Consider the following 22,361-nt stretch of genomic DNA (forward strand, 5'->3'; position numbering starts at 1 on the left):
CTATAGTAGAGTAATTTATTAATATATTCTAATGACTAACAATAGTGACTGCCTAGTGAATTTGTTCAAGTCTTAAGGAAGTAGAGACAGACATAGAAGTTCTCAGGTATAAAAGTTAGATTGCGTTGTTATTGTAAGTTAGTATTTGTTAGTGGTAGGAATTTTCTTGGTTGAATTTATAGATATTAGGAAATAGGACAATTGCATATTCTGAATGTTGGTGAAATTGTTGGCATGATTTGAAAATTGTTACAGGATTTGTTATGTAAAACTGTGTTCATGTAAATCCCTTACCTAAACCATTTCTCTATATCCATTCTTAGCTTAGCATTAGGTAGACAGAATTGCTAAGATAAGTTAGGATTTTGTTATTTGGGGGGGGGGGTAAGGGAATATTTAAGATGGTACAGAGTTAAGAATAGATAGAGTTATATTAAAGGTAAGTATCATTGAAATTTGCAGATGTGAATTTCTTTAAAAAGAATAAAGGGGGGAATGTGGAAGAGGCATGAAGGAAGAGAGAATTTCATGCATGCAAGACAGAGAGTAAAGGACCTCAGCTGTCAATCAAGAAAGAACATTCCAAATAGAATGTGCCCAGGAAAGACAGTTGGAGAGTCAAGCCAGGCAGAAGGGGGAAGAAGTTCTGAACTGGCCCCCTGTTGGCTTCTGTCCTAGGCTGAAGGACCCTTAGGGGGGCTTCTGGAGCTAGGCTGAGAAGAAATTAACTTTTTTTTGGTGGCTTAGAGTGTGAAGAACTGATTGTATATTTGAGATTTGAGTTTGAAGGAAGAAAGAAGATTAAACAGTTATCCTTCCATCTCCCTGACAGATTTTTGTGTCACATTGTGACAGGACTGACATTTTCCAAAATCCTCCTAACCCCCCTTATAGACCAGGGACAACCCTATCCCTCTCACCTCAATTTCCATACTTGTCCTGTTTTTCCCAACAAACCTCCTTACCTGAGAAAGAGGGGGGAAGTATCTTCTCTAAACCTCACAGTTCACCTTTAAGTTACACAGAAAGGTGGCTGACTAACAGGGGGGAGGGGAAGGGTGGCAGGAGGGTGTGGGTGGAAAATTGGGAGGTGAAGGGTGGAGGGTAGGAAATATCTTGATCTATTAGCCATCAGTAGTGATCAATAGGCAACCCCAGAGTATCCCCTCCAGTAGTATCTATCTCTCAGAAGTATTTCTATCTCCATTACAACTAGGCACTTTGAGGTTTTCCCTAGTATCTCTCTAGTCAAGCCAGAGTATCCCACTTATTACTACTAGAAATATCTCCTCAGTATCCTTTCTAATACAAAACTGAACATGTGCTGCATGACAGATAACTTATTAACCCATCAGTTTCCATTGGAATGCTACAAATTAGTTTTATCAGATAACTTTCTTGTTACTGAGCAAAAGGCAGGGCCCTGAGGTGATGAAATAGAGAGGCAAGCACAGATTTAGGGAGGGTGAGGAGTCAGGAAGGCCTTGTACATGGAACCTTCCTGGAAAAGGCGAGTTCAAGTGAATTGCTAAAATAGGTGAGGGGCCCCAGGCAGTTAAGGCAGGGATAACACCAAGGCACTGGGCACCTAGGAGTGGGGCTATTTATAGTGGGGAGGGAGGTGTGTTGAAAGAGTGCTGAGGAATACTTAAGATAATTTTTTCCCTGGTTCACTATCTTGCCTAGGGCTGTCCTAGCACATAGAACAGTCCTCTGTGTACATTGAATGAATAAATGGTTCTGTTGCTAACATTGCTCATCTTACAGTGGATGATGCTGTAACTAGTTCTTTCCTCATCATCAGTGGAAGAGAGCTAGGTTAGGTGATAAGTCCGGTGTTGATTAGCCTATGCCTTGTAGCCACATCCAGGAATTCAAACTTGGGAACTGGTCTGTAGATATACTTTCAGGCAACTGTGAAACTTCCAGCTCCGATTAAGCCTACCATACAAAGCTGTAGAGATAACCATCGCTGACTTTTCAAGCATGATGAAGTGGATAGAGGACTCTGTTTAGAATAAGGACATCTAAGTTCGGATCCCAACTTGTCTGCTCAGTCTTTGTGTGATCCTTGGAAAGTCCCTTCCCTTCTCATGAACTAAGTTTCTCATCTGCAAAATGAATAATTTGTACTAAGTTATCTACCATTTCTAAATCTCATGATCACTTGCAAGTAACCTTTGCCTAGGAGGGTGCTGGTAAATGTTTAGCAACCAGCTTCAGGGGTGAGGATGGGGTGGGTGGGATAGGAAATGTATTCATAACACCCCCTTTTAAAAAAACCTTCCCTTCTTTCTCAGTATCAATTCTAAGACAGAAGAGTGGCAAGAGTTAGGCAATTAGAGTTTAGTGACTTGCCCAGGGCCACACAGATAGGAAGCATCTGAGGCCAGATTTGAACCAGGTCCTCCCTACTCCATCCACTATGCTATCTAGCTGCCTCCAAAACACACTTTTAAGATGAATCTGCACCATTAACATTTTTCCTAACATTTTCTTAAGTCTAGACAGTCAATAATATGTCATCCTGACACAGTATTTGCTCATTTCAGAAGTGTGACTATTTCCACTGAACATTTAACAATTGGCTCTCTCAAGCCAGAACAAGCCATACCCAGTGTACTACCATCTCGGATCATTCCTCGAACTATAAGGACATTTGAAGAATTCCTACACACCTCCAAAGAGTCAGAAACTGTCATACAATTCTGTCGGGCTGTGGGAGCAGCCCAGGACCCTTCCTTTTGCTGATTGCCTGCCAGGCTAGACCTTCATGACTCTGGACTACATATGTAGATGCTGCGCTGCTGCCGCTGCCTCCCAGAACAGCTATATAAATATTTATTTACAGGACAGTCATCAAGAGAATAGAGAGAGATGCTGATTCATTGCCTTACACTGAAACCCTCTCTTTTCCCTCCCCTTCCTTCCTCTTTAGGAGGGAGACATTCTGAGACCGCATCTTAGAACGAAGTTGGCTTGACATAGTCTTGTTTGTCTGTTTCCGCCTTTATGGCTGACTGCCTTTCTGATAACTGCGGATAGAACTTTCCTTCACAGGGGGTTCCCCAGGCTGCCTGTCCTTCAGCCCCCAACAATAACTAATCTATGATCTCTTTTCTGCTGGGGTGGAAGAACAATGGAATTCTTGAAATTCTTCAATCTGGAAGTGAATGGCACCATGGTGACAATGGCTCTGGTATTGGTCCTCCTGGTCCTTCTGAAATGGTAAGTACAGTCAACAGGTAATTGGCTACTAACCAGGGTATGTACATTTTCAGAAGTGCCATGTAATTCAATAGAAAATGTGATGGATTTTGAGTTGGAGGAATTAGGTTTAAATCATGACTTACCTACTGCTCATGTGACTCCAGTCAAGTCACTTAGCCTCCTTTGTCCTCAACTATTTCCTCATCTTTAAAATTGATAAGATGGCTTTAGATCTATCATTCCCCATAAATCTTGCTGATATTGACATGGTTTATGTATGGTTGTTTGGGTTTTTCTCACCAACCTAGTGGAAGTAAAGAATTGATCTTGATAGACCCCAAATTAAGAACAAATGATGAGGTTAATCTTTGCTGATTTCTTCAGTTCTAGGTAGGAGTAGGAAAAGATGGTGATTGAGAGGCTTGAAGAATAATATATTTGAAAGAGAAGTAAAAAAATGCAAACTGGAAAGGTCCAAAGGACCTTAGTAGTAGTCTCTTCTTTGGAACCATTGTGTTTTCTCACTTCTTGCTTCTCAGGGGCCTCTCCCTATTTTGGTTCCTCATCCCATTCTCCCCCTCATTTCCAGCTTTTAAAAACAACTGGTGTATCAGAGGAAAATATGGGCTGAGCTCACCCTTTTAGTTTAGAAGAGGCACAGATGTTGCAATCTCTGTCCATCTATGGGCAAAGTGATTAATTGAACCCTATGAAGCTCGATCAGAAGTGGGAGGCTACTCCCATCATAGCTACTCTTCACAATGGGACTACAAAGCCAAACCAACAGAAACAGATTCTGTCCTCAAGATGCTTCTATTCTACAGAGGGAATAAAATAAGCAAACAAGTTAGTATCTGTTTCTTTGGCTATGGTTGTTTGGTTCACCCACCACCTACCCCTTAAGTGTGTGTATACATACATACATACATGTATACATGTACCCACAGAGGTATCCCTTTTACATTGTTGGGTTAGGGGTGACGTGCTCCTGTGGTCTGGAAAATCCATATAGAATTTTTTGGCCCTCCCTTCATACAGAGAAGAAGTCTGAATTTTTTCTTTCTATCTTTTGGGGTGTTTATAATACCTTATTGTAAAATTTGGGTTAAGTATTTGTCTATATTATGGAGGTCGATGTTAAGTAACTCTATCATTCTATTCTTTGTGTGGCATCTGCAGGCTTTCATATTCTTTTTACATCCTTTAACTTTCATGTATTTTAATTTTAAGAAGGAAATTACATATGTTTTGGTAATAAAAAATAACAGATGTTGATATACAATACATTACACATATTTCATGCATTTCTGACATTCTAAACTTTTTTGTGTCATCTGTTGGTCTTCACAAAACTCTCCAAAAATTCCCACTTAATTTCTTAGGCCAACCATGATAGGGAAAATTGTGATGTGGAAGGGATACCAGTGTGACTATATATATAATTTATTATATATGTATATATAACATATATACACACATATATAACTTGGTTTGCATGTGTGTGTGCATGTGTATATGTGTGTGTGTGTGTAAATTTAAAGAGGAAAGGGAGAGCCCTAAAAACCAAGGGGAAAAGTCTTCCCATAGAACATGGTGTATGATTAAAATCCTGAAAGAACTTCAAGATTCTAAGAGATGAAGGCGAGAAGGGAGCACATTTCCAAGCATGGGAGATAGCCTGGGCAAAGGACTAGCAGTAGGAAATTGAGCTACCCCGTTTCATTTTGATAATACTCTTAGTTACTCAGCTATTTCTGGTCTTCACAGATAAAGTTGAAAAACAGTGAAAAGAAATGAAAAATAAACTAGAGTTAGGGCAAAATTTCTACTTCTGCTCCTGGTGGTAGAAATGCTATTCTAGATGGAACTACAGGAAGGCAGATGGGAAAGTAATGTACTGTGTAGATGTTGAGGCATCATTTTCCTAGAAATTTAATAACTCAGAGAAATTCAAAGCCTTTCAAGTGCTTACCTTGTTTGGCATTTTTAAAGACCCATGCCGTCTGTCTTAGAATCAAAATAGTGTATTAGTTCCAAGACAAAAGAATGGTAAGGGCTAAGCAATTAGAGTTAAGTGACTTGCATGGATCACACAGTTAGGAAGTATCTGAAAAAAGATTTGAACTATCTCCAGACCTGAGCTATCTAGCTGCTCCCTAGCTTGGCTTTTTAATTGCTTTAATTATCTTCTGAATTCTGTATCTCAATTAATAATGTGTGACTTTAAAATTAAGATTTTTTCTTTTATTTTAGGGGACAGTTGGGTAGCTCAGTGCATTGAGAGGCTTAGAGATGGGAGGTCCTAGGTTCAAATCTGACCTCAGACACTTCCTAGCTGGCACTTAACCCTCATTGTATAGCTCTTATCATTCTTCTGCCTTAGAACCAATTGATTGATTCTAAGGCAGAAGGAAAGTGTTTTTAAAAAAAGATTTTTTAAAAGGATTTTTCTTTTTATTAATATGAATCTTCATACAAATCCTTCTTTGATGCCACATTCTGGCATGTCTCTCACTTTGGATTCTTAAGTATTCTTATGTTAGCACAGTAAAAATTTTGGTAAGACTTACAAAACTGTAAAGGCTCCTAGTGTGGTCCTGTTAATGGACTCTACCTGTCTCAATCAATCAACAAGCATTTATTAAGTGATCACTAGGTGCTAGGCACTGTAGGATAGAAAGGCAAAAGGGAAATAGTCCCTATCCTACAGGAGCTTACCTTCTATTACAATGTCTGCTGTCTAAAGGTCAGCTGAATGAATGGAGGGACTTATGACCTGGTTGGCTTTGACTAAGGAGTTTTTTTAGCCACAGTAGCCACAGGAGTGGAGGGAGGACCCACATAGGATGATGAAATTTTGAAAGATTGAAGTAAATAATGTTAAAAACAGGGTTATGATAAAACAGTGGTTCAATTCAATTTAATAATCTTTTATGATGTTCCCAATATGTGAAAGTCACCATAAGAGTCACTGGTGAAGCCAAGACAAAAATGAAACAATCCCTGGCTTCAAGAAGTTTCTATTCTATTGCGAAGTTCAATATATATGTCAATACAGACTATGCCTCCAAGGTCATTCCAAAAAAGAGATCATGATGATAACTTTGAGGCAGATCAGCAAAGGCCTTGTGTAGGAGATGGCCCTGGAACCATGCTTTAAAAGGAAGCTAGGTGAGATGGCAGTGAGGAAAGGGCACATTCTAGATATGGGGGGAGGAAATGTTTGTTCAAAGGCACACAAGGAAGTGGAAGGTGAGCTAAAGTCTGTAGGGGAACAGCTTGTAGGTCAGTTTGTCAGGAACAAATAGTTCATGAAGAGGAGTTCTCAAAGTGTGGCTTCTGTGGGTATCCAACATGGCCCTAGAACTGGTTTCATGGTACTAAGGTTTTAACCTCCTTAGGCTTCAGATTCCTCGACTATGAGTTAGGGAATTAGATGAACTTTAAGCAGTTCCCTTCCATCTCTAAACTGATAATGTGATGATAGTCTTATATTAAAACCCTGAAAGCAGGGAAAATTTTTTCTTTGCTTTTCTTTCTATCTCTAGCATTTAGTATAATTCTTTCCATATAGCCAGTGCCTAATAAATGCTTATTGATTGGAGTCTATCATATTTGTCATGAATAATAAGATATTCCCAAGTGCTAAGAACTTGGGTCATTCCTGCTAAATCAACAAAACTCGATATTCCTGCTAACTCAAAAATAATCAATAAAATAAAAACAAAATCAATGAAAAAATTAATTATAATCAGAGAATAGTAAGAGTGTTAAGAATACTGCCAACAGGAGAGGCTAACTAGTACAGTGGATATCAGAAGGACGTAGGTTTAAATCTAGCCTCAGACACTTCCTAATTGTGTGACTCTAGGCAAGTCACTTATCTTGTCTAGCCTCTACCACTCTTCCGTCTTCGAACTGACACTAAGACAGAAGGTAAGGGATTTTTGTTTGGTTGGTTTTTTTAAGAATATTATCAACAAAGTAGTGGAGGAAGTTATGCATTTGTAATCAATCATGAGGCTCCGTTGGGGAGCAATGGAGTAAGGCTGAGACAAGGTCAAGATCTTAGAGAGGGATTTGCTTCTGGTTGCCAAAACAGAGATAGCAACACTAAAGATTACAGTTGTTATCTGGGAACCAAGGATGGTCAAGCCCAACAGTTCTAACATCCCTGGAGGAGCAAGTCCTAGCTGTAGGCCAAAACTGGTGGAATCTCCACTTGGGTTACAAGTTAACTCTAGAAAGCACAGCCTACTTACACTTGAGACAATTAAAACAAAGCACAGTTAGTTGTCCTGTTCTTTTTGGTGAAGTATTACATGTCCACTTTTGGTAAAGAAAAGGAACCTGTAGTAAAACTCACCATCTCAAATGTTTCTCCACAAATGCTTAAATTTTAAGCAACAAACATGAGGACCAAGAAGTCCAAATATGAGGAAGCCACCAGACCTCATTGGGACCGATGACACTTGATGGGATGAAGCCCATGAGTGCACTCTGGCTCAGGATTGGCATCCCTTAGTCAGAAGAAACAGATTAGGCAAAAGAGGGAGGACCTTATTGAATATTTATTAAGTTTACTCATGGGAGGAGATGCAGTAACAAGAGGTGGGCCAGGAATGAAGGTCAATAAGGGAGCAGCAAAAATGATTTTGTCATTGGAATATACTCCAGACCCCATAAATGAGGAAAAAAGGAAATAAGTGAGGATCTTGGGAAATAAAATCACAAGCTTGGCAGAAAATCAGGTATGGAGAACTTTAATTATCCAGATGGAGGCAGCAATGTGGTACAGAGGATAGAGCACTGGATGTGGAGTCAGGAAGATCTAAGTATGAATCCTGCCTCAGTTACTTCTTAACTATGTGACGCTGAGAAAGTCACTTAACTGTTCACAGACTCAGTTTCCCCAATATGTAAAATGGGAGGAAGAATAGCACCTCGCACATAGAGTTATTGTAAGGATAAAGTGAGATAATGTATATAAAGTATATTGCAAAGCTTTAAATGATATATAAATGCTTGATATTCTTATTTTTTTCTCCTGAAGCTCATGCTATCCTTTTTTTGTGTGTGTAAGTATATGTATATTTGCATCCACACTCAGTGGCAGACACAGAATAGCTTCCTTCTTTTAAATTTTTTTTGTATTTTTTTAAGCCCTTACCTTCTCTCTTAGATGATGCTGTGTATTGGTTCTAAGGTAGAAGAGTGGTAAGGGCTAGGCAATGGGGGTTAAGTGACTTGCCCAGGGTCACACAGCTGGGAAGTGTCTGAGGCCATACTTGAACCCAGAACCTCCTATCTCTAGATCTGGCTCTTGAGTCATCTAGCTTCCTCCAGCTAATAACTTCTGACTTGCCTTGGTGATAATTACATCCTTTAAGAGGTGGCGGAACGAAATAAGGAGAAATTCTCATTAACTGGGAAGAACTGGTTGCTAGAATAGAAATTATGGGAACCCTGAAATGAAGTGACCTCTCTTCCTTGAATCTGTTATAAAGGAGAAGAAATTCAAGCCTAGTTTGACATGTACCTCTAAATTCTGGGAAAGCATATTTTAAAGTATTCAGAGAAAACTAGGTAGTATCATATTGATTGAAATTCTATAGAGGAAGTCAGCTCAGGAGGGATAGAAAATCGTCAAGAATGAAAATCCAGACGGTGAATAGGAGCATGATATGGCCAATAAAATGAGTATTAGAAATGCTAATGCTCACAATGAGCTGGAGTTGGTGGGGCTGAAGCTATCGTCAACAAAAAGGATTTTTAAAAAGAAGTCTACAGGAAGAAAAAGGAGGATCAAAAAAAGGGAAAGACCTTGGTGCCTGGTTGGATATAGAGAGAAGGAATTGTTGCTCAATTCTTACTTTGCTGAGGAGAATAATCTTTGCACTGGAAATAATATGATATAAAATTATAAAATCCCAGAATCCACAGGGAACATAATCCTACTATATGTGAGATTGGATGTTGTGGGAAAGGCAGAATGGAGCTAGCCAAGGATGCATAGAAGTTTCCAGCATAGATGATTAATTGAATGGAGTTGCAATTTAGAGAAATAGGAACATGAGGAGATGAGTAGTTTGGGGAGAAAAATAATGAGTTTGGCTTCCAAGTTGCTAGTTTGATATGAAGATAGAGAGATCAGACAGACAGAAATTCAAGACTAGGTGAACTTTGATGGTATTTTTCCCCCACCAAATACCACCCAGAACCCCCTTTATTCCTGAGAAAAAACAGCCTATATAATAATGATGGTAATAACCCTGTTTCTATGGTACTTTAAGATTTATGATGTGTTTTCCTTAAGATCCTTCAAGATAAGTCACTCTTCATGATCTATTTGAGGTTTTCTTAGTCAAGATACTGGAATGGTTTGCCATTTCCTTCATAAGCTCATTTTATAGATGAGGAAACTGAGGCAAGCATTGTTATCCCCACTTTATAGTTGGGTAAACTGGGACTTGGAAATTTGGAGCTGGAAGGGACTTAGTCTGCCCTAACTCATTTTTACAGATGAAGAAACTGAGACCCAAAGGCATTCAGTGAATTTTCCAAAGTCACATGTATAGTAAATAAAAAAGTCAGAATTTGAATTCAAGTCTTCTGACTCCAAATCAAGTATTCTTTCAACTGCATCACTCTTCATCTCTAAAAGCACAAAAAAGTTAATAGGAAAATAGCTGGACTTGATTGCAGAGGTCTCTGTTCAGGTCTTGACTCTGACATTTACTAATCTCATGACAAATCATTTAACCTCTGTGAATCTTGGATTCCTCATTTGCAAAGAGAAAGGGAGAACAGTCACCTTAGGCATTTGGTAGGAAGAAGATGCTTTATAAAACGTAAAGCATTGCATAACTGAGTTATGTTGTGTCACTCTGCCAAGTGATTTTATTTCAGCATTTGCTTTACAATTCTGTTATCAGCCTCTTTCTCAACTTCTCCTTTCCTAAAAGTCAGTCTGACCATGTCTGGCATAAATTTAGCCTCTGTCTGGGTCTCTTTGTCACTTTTCCCCTACTTCCTTATGCCTGCTACAAACCTTCCTCCATTTCTTGACACTGATGGTTTCAGTGTCCAGAACATCTCCTCAAGCTGGAGCTAAGATATACATACAGACCCTTACTATATCGTGAAAGGTCTTGAATGACAGCCTGAGAAAGTTGGACTTTATCTTTAAGGCAGTGGGGAGCCACTGAAGGTTTTTATCTGGGTAGTACCATCTTTTAGGAAGAGAAATGTTCAAGGAGATGAAGAAAGAATTTGAGGGAGGCTAATTTGGCAGTAGTATGAAGGATGGATGGGAAGGAATAGAAACCACAGATGAGAACACCAGTGAAGTCAGTTTAAATAATAATAACCTGAAACACAATTGCAGAATCAGCATTTTGAGCTGCTTATGAACTTAGACTTCATTTTGTTTAAAGTCTTTGATAAAAAAATGTATTTTGAAGTTTTCTTGTTTTGACATCATAGACATTTCTAGATATGCCCGCCACTGCTAAGAATCCTTTTGATGAAGAAAAATGGTCACCCAAAACCAATGGATACAACAAATGGTTCTTGACAGCTTAGGCAACATTCTTTACTGGTAGATCCCTCTTCCTGAGTAGCAAAGGAGATAGTGTATTTCCTTGGCTAATCTTGAAGAACCACATTGTCTTTCTTTTAGTGTTCTTTTCAGTTACATGTTTGGTGTTGTGGTGCACATTTCTTTCCTGGTTCTGCCTATATTGTTGTTGAATTTTTTTCAGTCATAGCCAACTATTTTTTTACTTCATTTATGACTTTCTTGGCAAAGATATTGGAGTTGTTTTCCATTTCCTTCTCCAGTTCATTTTACAGATGAGGAAACTGAGGCAAATAGGGTTAAGTGACTTGCCTAAAGTCATATAGCTAGTAAATGTCTGAGGTAAGATTTGAACTCAGAAAGATGAGTCTTCCAGACTCCAGATCCAGCACTCTATCCACTAAGCCACCTCCATCTCATGTGTCTGAATTCCTTATCATAACAGCTTCTTGCAAACAATAATACTGCATTATGTTTATATACCATAATTTGGCCAGTCATTCTGAATAAAAGGGCATCCATTCATTTTGTTTCTAATTTTTTGCTACCACAAAAAGTGCAACTGTGAATACTTTGGTATATATGGGACCTTTCCGTCTTAGATCTTCTAATAATTACATACTCAAACTTGGATTGTTGGGTGTGTGGGACTTTCTCATATGACTCCGAAGTGTTTTGTGGAACACAAATTTTACAAATTTATAAACTGAGGCTAAGACAGCTTAAACAACTTGCCCAAATTGGTAGAACTGGGAAGAGGGAGTGAGAATAGTAAGAGAAATGGATGCAAGAGGCATATTAGGGGCAGCTAAGTGGCTAAGTAGATAGGGAGCCAGGCCTGCATTTAGGAGGACCTGGGTTCAAATATGGCCACAGACACTTCCTAATTATGTGACCCTGGGCAAGTCAATTAACCCCAATTGCCTCATGCTTATCATTCTTCTGCCATGGAACCCATACTCGCATTTATTCTAAGATAGAAGGTAAGGACTTAAAACAAAAGAGACAGAACACAGAGATGGATACACTGGCACGATTGAGGGATACACTGGCACGATTGAGCATAATGGACTTCTCTACTAGCAGCAATGCAATGATCCAGGACAATCCAGAGGAACTTGGGAGAAAGAACACGATCCACATCCAGAGGAAGAACTGTGGGAGCAGAAATGTGGAAGAAAAACATATCATCTATCACATGGTTTGATGGGGATATGATTGGGGATGTTGACTTTAAATGATCACTCTATTGCAAATATTAATAATAGTATAAATATCAATAATAGGGAAATAGATTTTGGACAATGACACATGTAAAACCCAGTGGAATTCCTCGTTGGCTCCAGAAGAGGGGAGGGAATTAACATGAATCATGAAACCATGGAAAAATATTCTTAAATTAATTAATTAATTAAATAATTAAAAAAAAAGAAACACACAGAGAAAGAATACTAACAAAAATTGATAGAATTTCTCTCTTCTTCTCACTTCACATTGCAGAACAGTGGAGTCTATATGAATATATTCTTAGACCTACCAGAGATGTCTTAACCACAGATAGAAGTAAACATTGGATAACTCCTGCCCCTTTGCTAGGCACTCTTGGCTTATCCATCTCTGGCCCCCCCCCCCAATATATTTTAAGTGAAAGTGAAAAAAAGTGAAAGCAGAAGAGACCATTAGAGAGGTAGATCTCCAGGCTTAGTGGTCGACAGCAGATAATTTGAAAAAAGTGAAACTGCCCTTGATGGGGTCCTGCTGTAGGCTCTTCTCCTTTGCTCTATTCTCTGTTCTCTGAAGAGGAGGCCCTTTTCCTTGCTAGAAGTCACTCTACTAATATTTTTGTTCAGGTATTACCTGGAATGCTCTCCCACTTCAATTCTGACTACTAACTTCCTGGTTTCCTTTTGGTCCCAATTAAAATCCCATCTTTAAAGGAAGCTTTTCTAAACCCCTCTTAATTCTAGTGTCTTCTCTTTGTTTTTGTTTAAATACTTTACCTTCTGTCTTATAATGAATGCTGCATATCAGTTCTGGAGCAGAAGAGCAGTAAGGGCTAAACAGTTGGGGTTAAGTGACTTGCCTAGGGTCACACAGCTAGGAAGTATCTGAGGCCAGATTCAACCTCAGATCCTCCAAACTCCAGACATGACTCTTTATCCACTGAGTCACCTAGTTACCCTAATCCCTTCGATAATTATTTCCCATTTATCCTGTATTATATTTAGCTTGATTTGTATCTATTTGTTTGCAAATTATCTTCCGCATTCAATTGTATAATGGGACCTTGTTTTACATGGCCAATAAGTTCCAAGACTCTTTGTGCAAATGGAAAATCATGGCAAATTCCATTATTCAATAAGTGTTTCTTATATGAACACACCTAGACACTTTATGACTTTTCTTAGGTTTATCAGAGCTACCATTATCACTACTCTTGTACTTTGGAGCCATTATTAATAACTAAACAGCACTAATGAAACAAGGAGAAGCACTACTCTGATGAGAACACTGCCTGTTAAAAGCAAAAACTCTAGACAAAGTGATGCTAAAGCTAATGATTGAGGCAAAACAATGTAATGATTCACACTAACTTTTATCAGAGTGAAAATGATCATGATTGGGCCAATTGCTTTGAGGCTTTACTCCACCTGGGAAAATGGCACTGATTTAGTGCATAATTAAAAATGTTTATATATGTATTTTTCTGTCTTTAGCTTTCTTAAATGTTGATCAGGTATATCTAAATTTGCATGTGCTGAGTTCTCGGAAAATGAGGTCCTACTATAAGCTCATTAAGACTAGGACTGTCTTTTTGTATCCATAGCACTTAGCAGAGCATGGCACTTAGTAGGTGCTTAATAAATGTTGACTGATTGATTGATAGATTTGTTTCCTCCTATCTTATCTGGAAGCTTCTCTCCCTTCTGCCCTCCATCCCAGTCTTTTAGCTCTTCCCCCTTCATTCCTGTATCTTCCCACTCTTTTGATCTCTCTATTTACCAAACTCCTTTCCTGCTTATGATGAATGAAAAATATTCACTAAGTACTTACTATGTGCCGAGTAACATGCCAAACACTAGAGATACAAATAGAAAAAGCTAGATAATACTCCTCTCAAGGAAATCATGTTTTAATTGGGAGAGACAGCACTTAAAAGAAAGTTTGCTAGGGGCCAGAGATATATTCTTAACCAAATAATGGATAAAGATAATTATAAAAGATGAACTAGATCATTTTGACCATATGAAGCTGAAAAACTTCTGCACAAACAAAATTAATGTATTTAGTTGAATACTCTAAGAAATGATGAACCTGATGAATGCAGTGAAGCATGGAAAGGGTAAGAGACACATGATAGTGGGAAGTACATATATTTTCAGATGTTTTTGAAGTATAGATCAGTATTGATGATGGTTTTTTTCCCCTTCTCTTTTTCTTTTAAAATTATTCTTTGTTATAGGAGATGACTATAAGAAGAGGTGGGGGATACAGGGGGTCATATAAAAACAAAAATACAAGTAAATTTTTTTAAAGTTCAGTTGCAGGGGGAATGAAAAAGCTTCAGAATCCTAAGGATGCATTGTGAGGGAGTACAAGATCCAGGAGTTTTTTGGTTAAGTCATTGGACACATAGTGAAAAAGATCTAAAGGTAATAGAAGTAAGGATGATGGCAAAGCCTCAAAGACTTTAGGAAATAGTGGCAAGGCAGATGGTAAAACCACGTGGTCTTCCATCTCTCCAGAAGAGTCAGTGACTAGCAGCTCATCCAAAACATTTGAGCAATCAAGCAGTTTGGATGGGTTCTGGGTAACAGGATGAGAGGGAGGTGAAATTAAGGAGAAAGGACACCCCCAGTGATGATGAGTGTCCTTCTTGCCCAGCCAACCCAGATAGGTTCTGGGAAATGACAAAGGAGAGCATTCACAGTTCTCATCCATCCTTAAAAAAGATCTTTCACTTGATCTTATCATCTCCTTCAGTTATAGTCATATCTCTTCTTCCTTTCACAGCCAAATAAGAAAAAAAATAACCACATTTACCGCTTTTACTTCCATATCTCCTTCTATCCTGACCACTCAACTAGAACTAGTTAGTCTCTTCAAGGTTACCAGAACTTTCTTAATTGATAAATTTGATTGTCTTTTTTTAGGTTTAATGCTATTCATTGTCTCTGTAGTCTTTGATGCTATTGGCCACCACCTGGATACTCTCTATTCCCTTGGGTTCCATACCATTGTTCTCTCTTGGTTCTCCTCCTATATCACTAGAATGCCTTGTTAGCTGAAGTACTTTTTGTGTTGACCAACATATCTGGGTAACTGGTAAGATGTATATTGGTTTTAGTCCAGAAATATATTCCCTTTGTTTGAAATCGTTTTTATGCACATAGCATTTTGTGTCCTATAACAACCTTTCTCTTTCTCCCTCTAAGTATAGGTGTCCCTTAAGGTGTTGTCTTGTGCTTTCCTCTCTCTATATATAGTCTTTCTTCTGGTAACCTTATAAACTCACAGCATTTCAATTATCACCTCTATGCAGGTGACTCCTAAATCTATGTATCCAGATCTAATCTCCCTCCTGATTTAGAAGGCTTAATTTCCAGCTGCCTGCTGAACATATCCACCTGAATGTCTCCTCAGTATCTCAAATTCAATGTATTTATTGGCAGGATTATTAACAGATAAATAGAGCCACCCCAAAATAATCTTCACCCTACTCCAAACTTTCCAATTTCCATTTATTCTCCCTTATCCCTTATATCCAATCACTTGCCAAATCTTGATGATTCTATGTGCATAACATCTTTATTATCTGTTCCCTTCCTCTCATTGGTACAATCAACACTATTTCAAGTCCTCATCTTTCAATAGAACTATTTCAATAGTGCTACTGACCTTCCTATTTCCATTCTCTTCCCAGCCACCATATGGCTGAAAAAATGATTTTCCTAAAGAACAGATCCATCCATGTTACTCTTTGACCAAAGATCTTTATTATTTAGTGGCTCCTTATCTCTTCTAGGATAAAATGCAAACTCCTTATGTTGATCCTTAAAGCCCTCTAGAGTCTAGCTCCAACATGCCTTTCTGGACTTATTTCCAATTGCTACCCTTCCCTCACTATATATTCCAGTGACAATGACCTAAAAACCATTCCCTAAAGTTGGTATTTCCATCTCTTGGTTCCATAATTTTCCACCGACTTTCTCCTATCTCTGCAATATACTTCTTCCACATCTTTGCTTCTTAGTATTCTTAACTTCCTTCAAGGCTTATCACCTACTACAGACCCTTCTTGAGTCCCCCTAATTATATGTGTTCTTTCCTTCAATTATTACTATTATCTTTATTTTTTATGTACGTGACAGACAGTATGAAGCAAAATGGATAGAGTTCTGGATTTGCAAACAGGGGTATCTGTGTTCAGATCTTATCTCTGATACTTTCTGGCTGTGTGATCCTAGGCAAATCTTTTAATTTATTTGTGCCTCAGTTTCTTCATGTTTAAGATGGAGATAATGCTTATATTATCTATAACACTCATTGTATGGTAAAGTTAAGAACAAATGAGATAATGTGTGTAAAACACTGTGCAGACTTGAAAGCCTTTTAAAAATATCAGCTATGGTTGCATGTTCTAAGTTCTTAGAAGATAGATTTCTTTGTTGTCTTTATATCTCCAGTTGCTGTCATTGTCCCTTGAAAATAGTAGGTTCTTAATAAATGTTGGCAAAGTTGAATCCAATTTTTTTAAGTCTGATTAAATATGGCATCTAGAAATGAGAGGCTTGGAGAGGGAAAGAACAATGGATGGGAAAAGAAAAGAGTCCACAAAAAAGAGATGCATGCAGATGAAGGGGGAAGGACAGACTGAAGAGGGAGAAAGAAGTCCTGTGAGTTCTTTGGAAGGTATTTTAGAAGGTAAACTCCTCTCATTCGTCCTTGCCATTCCCTTGAACTTTGCTGGTCAGAATAAGTTATCACAGTTTTCACTGACCAGAAAAATATTGATTAGGAGATTCACCACTATTCACAACTCTTTAATGCCTCAAATCTATTCATCTTAATAGGCTCTGCTCTGAATAGGATATAGCCACGGCAACCTGCTAAGAAGGAAATTGTTCTTTGGTCATATTCTTTGACAGGTTATACCTGTCGCATCCAGTACAATAGCAGGTCAAGTGAAATTACGCTGAATCTTGTCCCTTGCTTTATATAATAGCTGTGCTCCTAGGAAGTTGAACATATCTAAAATTTTTGCTAATCGTGCTTTATTTTCCCTGTGTCAGAGGACTACAAAGCTAGTATCTCAGTCATTCAATGAACAGTTATTAAGAAACTTCAATGTGCTAGAAAGACTCCCCTTGCCTCCAAGGAGCTTGTGCTGTCAGAGGACCATGAGGGAATTGAGTAGAAAAGAGTAAAGCTGGTGGGAAATGAAGAGATGGTTGGCCTGGCCTGGGAACTTTCTTTAAATGGAGGCTTTGGGAAGAGTTCTATGCTCCATCTCCAGGTGTCTGGTCAGATAGGCAGAGGATGCTCAGGGTCCTGATGAAGTATGAATCAGTTAGTAAGCATGCTAAGCCCTAGGAAAACAAAAAGAGACAAAAGACAATTCCTGTCTTCAAGCATCTCACAATTGAATGAAAGACTATTCAAGTTGATGAAATTTTGAAGACTGAGGAGTTTCCTGGGGTCATAGTTGAGTCCAGGCCAAGGAGTACAAAGCTAGCAGGAAATGAATGAGTGTCTGAGGAAATATTTGAACATTAGCTTTCCTGACTCCAAGTTTAACACTTATCCACTGCATTGCCTAATGCCAAGTGTTGGACTTTATTTTTCCCTATTAATTTAATCACTGTAGATTTTAGTATTATTGTTAAGGAACAAGATGACCACACTAGGAATGATTGATTAAGCCTATGAAAAGAATAGCAGAAGTAGAGACAAAGGGGTCAAGCAAAAGAGACTGATAAACCTTTCTTGTGAAAATGTCCCCCAAAAACTATGCCCAAAGGATGCTAAAAGACTGCCTGCTCTTTGATCCAGCCATAGCACTGCTGGGTTTGTATCCCAAAAAGGTAATAAGGAAAAAGTCTTGTATAAGAATATTCAAAGCTGTGCTCTTTGTGGTGGCAAAGAATTGGAAAATGAGGGGATGCCCTTCAATTGGGGAATGGCTGAACAAATTGTGGTAGATGTTGGTGATGGAATACTATTGTGCTAAAAAGAATAATAAAGTGGAGGAATTCCATGGTAACTGGAACAACCTCCAAGAAGTAATGCAGAGCGAAAAGAGCAGAACCAGGAGAACATTGTACACAGAGACTGAGACACTGTGGTACAATTGAACATAATGGACTAGCAACAATGCAACAATCCAGGACAAATCTGAGAGACCTATGAGAAAGAACACCATCCACATTCAGAGGAAGAACTGTGGGAAAAGAAACACAGAAGAAAAACAACTCCTTGATCACATGGGTTGATGGAGATATGATTGGGGATATAAATGATCATGCTAGTGCAAATATCAATAATATGGAAATAGTTCTTGATCAATAACACATGTAAAATTCAGTGGAATTGTGTGTTAGCTATGGGAGGGAGATGGGGGTAGGGGAGGGAAAGAACAAGAATCTTGTAACCGTGGAAAAACATTCTAAACTAATTAATACAATTTTCCAAAACTTAAAAAAAAAGAAAATGTCCCCCAAAGAAATGATCTTATATTAGTTGAAAAACTGTTATATGGTGATAAGTTTACCAGACACAAAGCCAAAAAAACCTGGGGTGGAGACCTGACTCTTAACTCTTGATACTGTTTGATCCTGGGTAGGTCCCTTAACCTCATAGTGCCTCAATTTCTCCATTTGTAAAAAGAGGAGAATAATATTTGTACTATATATATCCCAGGGATTTTCTGAGAAAAATCTTTTGTTTTAGAGATTTAGAGATAGAAAAATTTCTTTTTAGAGAAACATTGTGGAGGGTTTGTGGTAAAATTGGGACACTATTGCATTACTGGTGGAGTTGTGAATTTATCCAACCAATCTGGAAGGCAATACAGTAATACCACTTCTAGGGTTGTATCCCAAAAAGTTAAAAGAAAAAATGGGAAAGGTTCTGTTTGTACAAAAATATTTATAGCCACACTCTTTGTGGTGGCAAAAAAAAATTGGAAAATGAAAGGATGTCCCTCGATTGGGGAATGACTGAACAAATTGTGGTATATGATGGTGATAGAATACTATTATGCTATATGAAATGATGAATCAATGGATTTCTATAAGAACTGGAAAGACCTACACAAACTGATGCACAGTAAAATAAGCAGAACCAGAACATTATACTCAGTAACTGAAACACTGTGGGATGATCAAATGTAATTGACTTCGCTATTAAAAACATTGCAATGATCCAGGACAGTTCTGAGGGACTTAGAAAGAATGCTGTCCACATTGAGAGAAAGAACTATGGGAGTAGAAATGCAGAAGAAAAACATATGATTTATCATTTGTTTGTATGGGTATATGATTTGGCGTTCGGGTTTTAAAAGATTATTACAAAAATGAATAATATAGAAATAGGCTTTGAGTGATATGTATAACCCAGTGAAATTGCTTGTCAACTCCAGAGGGGGAGGGAAGAGGAGAGGACAACAAGGGAGAGAGAGAGATAAAGGGAGAGAGAGAGAGAGAGAGAGAGAGAGAGAGAGAGAGAGAGAGAGAGAGAGAGAGAGAGAGAGAGACATTTCACTGAGGTACACTTCAGTTCAATATAGAGGGAAAAGTTGCATTTATAAGCATTACTATTGGCATTCTCTCTCACAAGGCCAACACTCAGCCATCTGTTTTTCTGACTTCTGCCCAGTAACCTTTGAAGGACATTTGCCTCCTCTAATACCAGTTTTATTTTTGAGCTAATTGCATCCCATATCTGAGGTTTTTCCAGGATCAATAGAAAACTCATATGTTCCAGATGGATAAGTTAGAATATTACGGCGATATTGCACAACTAGGCATATTTCAACCCAATATTGGCTCCTTTTAACTCTGACGCATTTATTTATAGTTGTTTTGGTTGATATTGATACATATCCAGGCTTTGACTCTATGATGCTAAATATGGTGAAATTGGAAATAAACCATCCAGATGTTTGAGTAAATTTTTAAAAAATTTATATTTGGTGTCTGGTATTGTTTGGCAGAACCAAAACCAGTATACTGCCAGAAATTATAGAGGCAAACTCAATCAATACAAAGAACAGCTCATTAACAATTAGAACAGTTTGGAAGTGAACTAGGTTGCCTTAGGAGATAGTGAGTTCTTTATCACTAGAATTCTTCCAACAGAGCTAGGTCAATCACTTGTTGAGGATGTTGAATAGGGAATTCCTGCTTAGATTATGAATTAGAGTAAATAATCAATTAGGTCACTCCTAATTCTGAAATTCTCTGAAATCATACCTGTTTTCATGAAGCAAACAACAAATAGGCTATCCGATGAATTTCAAAATTCCATTTGACTCACTTATTTCAAAATGACTCTGTATTCACATGGTCCCAGGTTCATATCTTGAGGGGTTTTATGAATAAATCACCTCTTTGTGTTATTTTCTTGTCTTTATCCAGGTAAATCTGGGAACTTCTGAAGTTAACTAAGGTCCAGGTATTCAGTGACTCACCAGGTTAGCAAATGCCAGTGAGGAACAACACTGAAACAGTCAGACATTTATTTAGGAGGGAAATGCTTATTGAGCAATAGAAAGTAACTACAGCCCACATTCCTGGTAAATACAATCTCATTTTCCTATCCCTGGGAATTGTTTGGGTTTCAACTCCTCCCAAAAATTTCACTAATGCAATAAGGAAAGCTTGGACAAAGTCCTTCTGTATTTGGGGTGAGGATTTGTGGAAACTTCATTAATTGTAACTTCTGTATATCTGCTTAGATTCCAGATATTCTCTCTATAGCCAGGATATTTCCTTCCCTTATTTTGTGGGGATTCTGAGATGTTACAGGACTCCTGGATTCCTGGATACCAACCATTGCTTTCTTGGATGTCCTATTCACCCTTTGACTCTCCTCTTCCTTCTCCAGAACCTTTATTTCCCTCCAATCATTAGCTCTACTGTTGGCACGCTTCATGAATCCAAGCAAAAAGGAGTTCATATTCTCCTCCAGTGAATGTTCCTGCTCTGGGCCCAGGCATCCTGGGAAATGTAGACCTTTCCCTAACAGGCTTGTCTATGACATTGGCACTATAGAGACAAGTGGTTAGCTGATTTTTTTCCCTTTCATTTTGATCATTTTGATGTCATAGCCACATATCCTATTCATGAATGAAACTTTAAAATACAGCAGGATGGTTGACTATAGCTCAGAAAATGTAGGTTCTAGTCATATATTTTCCATGAATAGTACTTTCTTACAAATGAATATTTCATTTGATCCATGCTAATGAATCCAGTGAGGGAGTAGGGGAAAAGTTCTTTTAGCTACACTTTTTGAATTCCCCATTAGAATGTTAACTAATTTTGAGTAGTGATTGTTTAATTTTTTTTTATTTGTATCCCCAGAGCTAAGGACAGCTAGGTGGCACAGTGAATAGAGCGCTAAATTCATCTTCCTGAGTTCAAATCTGGCCTCAGACACTAGGCAAGTTTCCTCACATATAAAATGAGCTCAAGAAGGAAATGAAAAACCACTCCAGTATCTTTGCCAAGAAAACCTCAAATGGTCTCACAAAGGGTTAGACACAACTTAAACAACTGAATAACAACAACCCTCAGCACTTACCACAATGTCTTGTCAGTTGATTGATTCATAAGACATGTGTCAATACCATGTTACAAAAGAAGAAACTGAAATGTCAATGCCTTATAGCTAATAAGTTGTAGAAATGGGATTTAAACCCAGATCTATTACCTTGGTCCAATTGTTCAACCTCTCTAAGCCTTAGAGTCTTCATCTATAAAAATGAGGATGTTGAAATTAAATGATCTCCAAAGTCTCCTTTAGCTCTAAAATTTTATGAAACATAAAGTAATTTAACAAGCATCTTGAGGACCTGGCAAGGTCGTATAAGGTAGAGGAAAGTATGCTGGGCTAGACCTTGGTTTGAATGCTGACTCTGACATTAGCTCCATGACTAACTATATGAAGATACTTTCTATCTTTGAGACTCAGTTTCTTAAAATGGGGATAATATTATCTTAGGTATTTCATGACAAAAAATATTTGAGACTCGTTCTGGGATAAGAATATCAACTTCTTGATTAGGTTAGCATTTAAACAATAAGTTAATAGGTCAGTGATCCTCTCAATGATCAAAACCGGGGAGTTACTTCCCATGGGTTTATAAAAACAATTTTGGAGCTCATTATTCAATCCCTCCCTTGGACATCCAAAGACATCTTTAATTTGTAAATAGCTATGAGAAAGTGGACTTATCAACTCCGCCCCTATTACTTCATCACAGGAGAGGTGAGTCTTTGCTTAATTAAGAAAAACATCAGCGTACCATTTCACTAGCCATGTGGTTGGTCTGTCATATAGTACTTTC

At 38.1% G+C, this 22,361-nt stretch overlaps 1 protein-coding gene across 1 annotated transcript in view; it reads left to right on the forward strand.

Annotated features, from left to right (window-relative positions):
- The first annotated feature begins 2,263 nt into the window (after positions 1 to 2,263).
- Positions 2,264 to 22,361, forward strand: part of TBXAS1 (thromboxane A synthase 1) — a 258,599-nt gene continuing 238,501 nt past the window's right edge. Inside the window, exon 1 of the mRNA XM_007504415.3 lies at positions 2,264 to 3,228. Within this exon, the coding sequence (XP_007504477.2) occupies positions 3,140 to 3,228 (89 nt within the window). The 5' untranslated portion in view covers positions 2,264 to 3,139. The remainder of the gene's footprint in view (positions 3,229 to 22,361) is intronic.

This window comes from Monodelphis domestica, chromosome 5, assembly GCF_027887165.1.
Source record: "Monodelphis domestica isolate mMonDom1 chromosome 5, mMonDom1.pri, whole genome shotgun sequence".
Lineage (NCBI taxonomy): Eukaryota > Metazoa > Chordata > Mammalia > Didelphimorphia > Didelphidae > Monodelphis > Monodelphis domestica.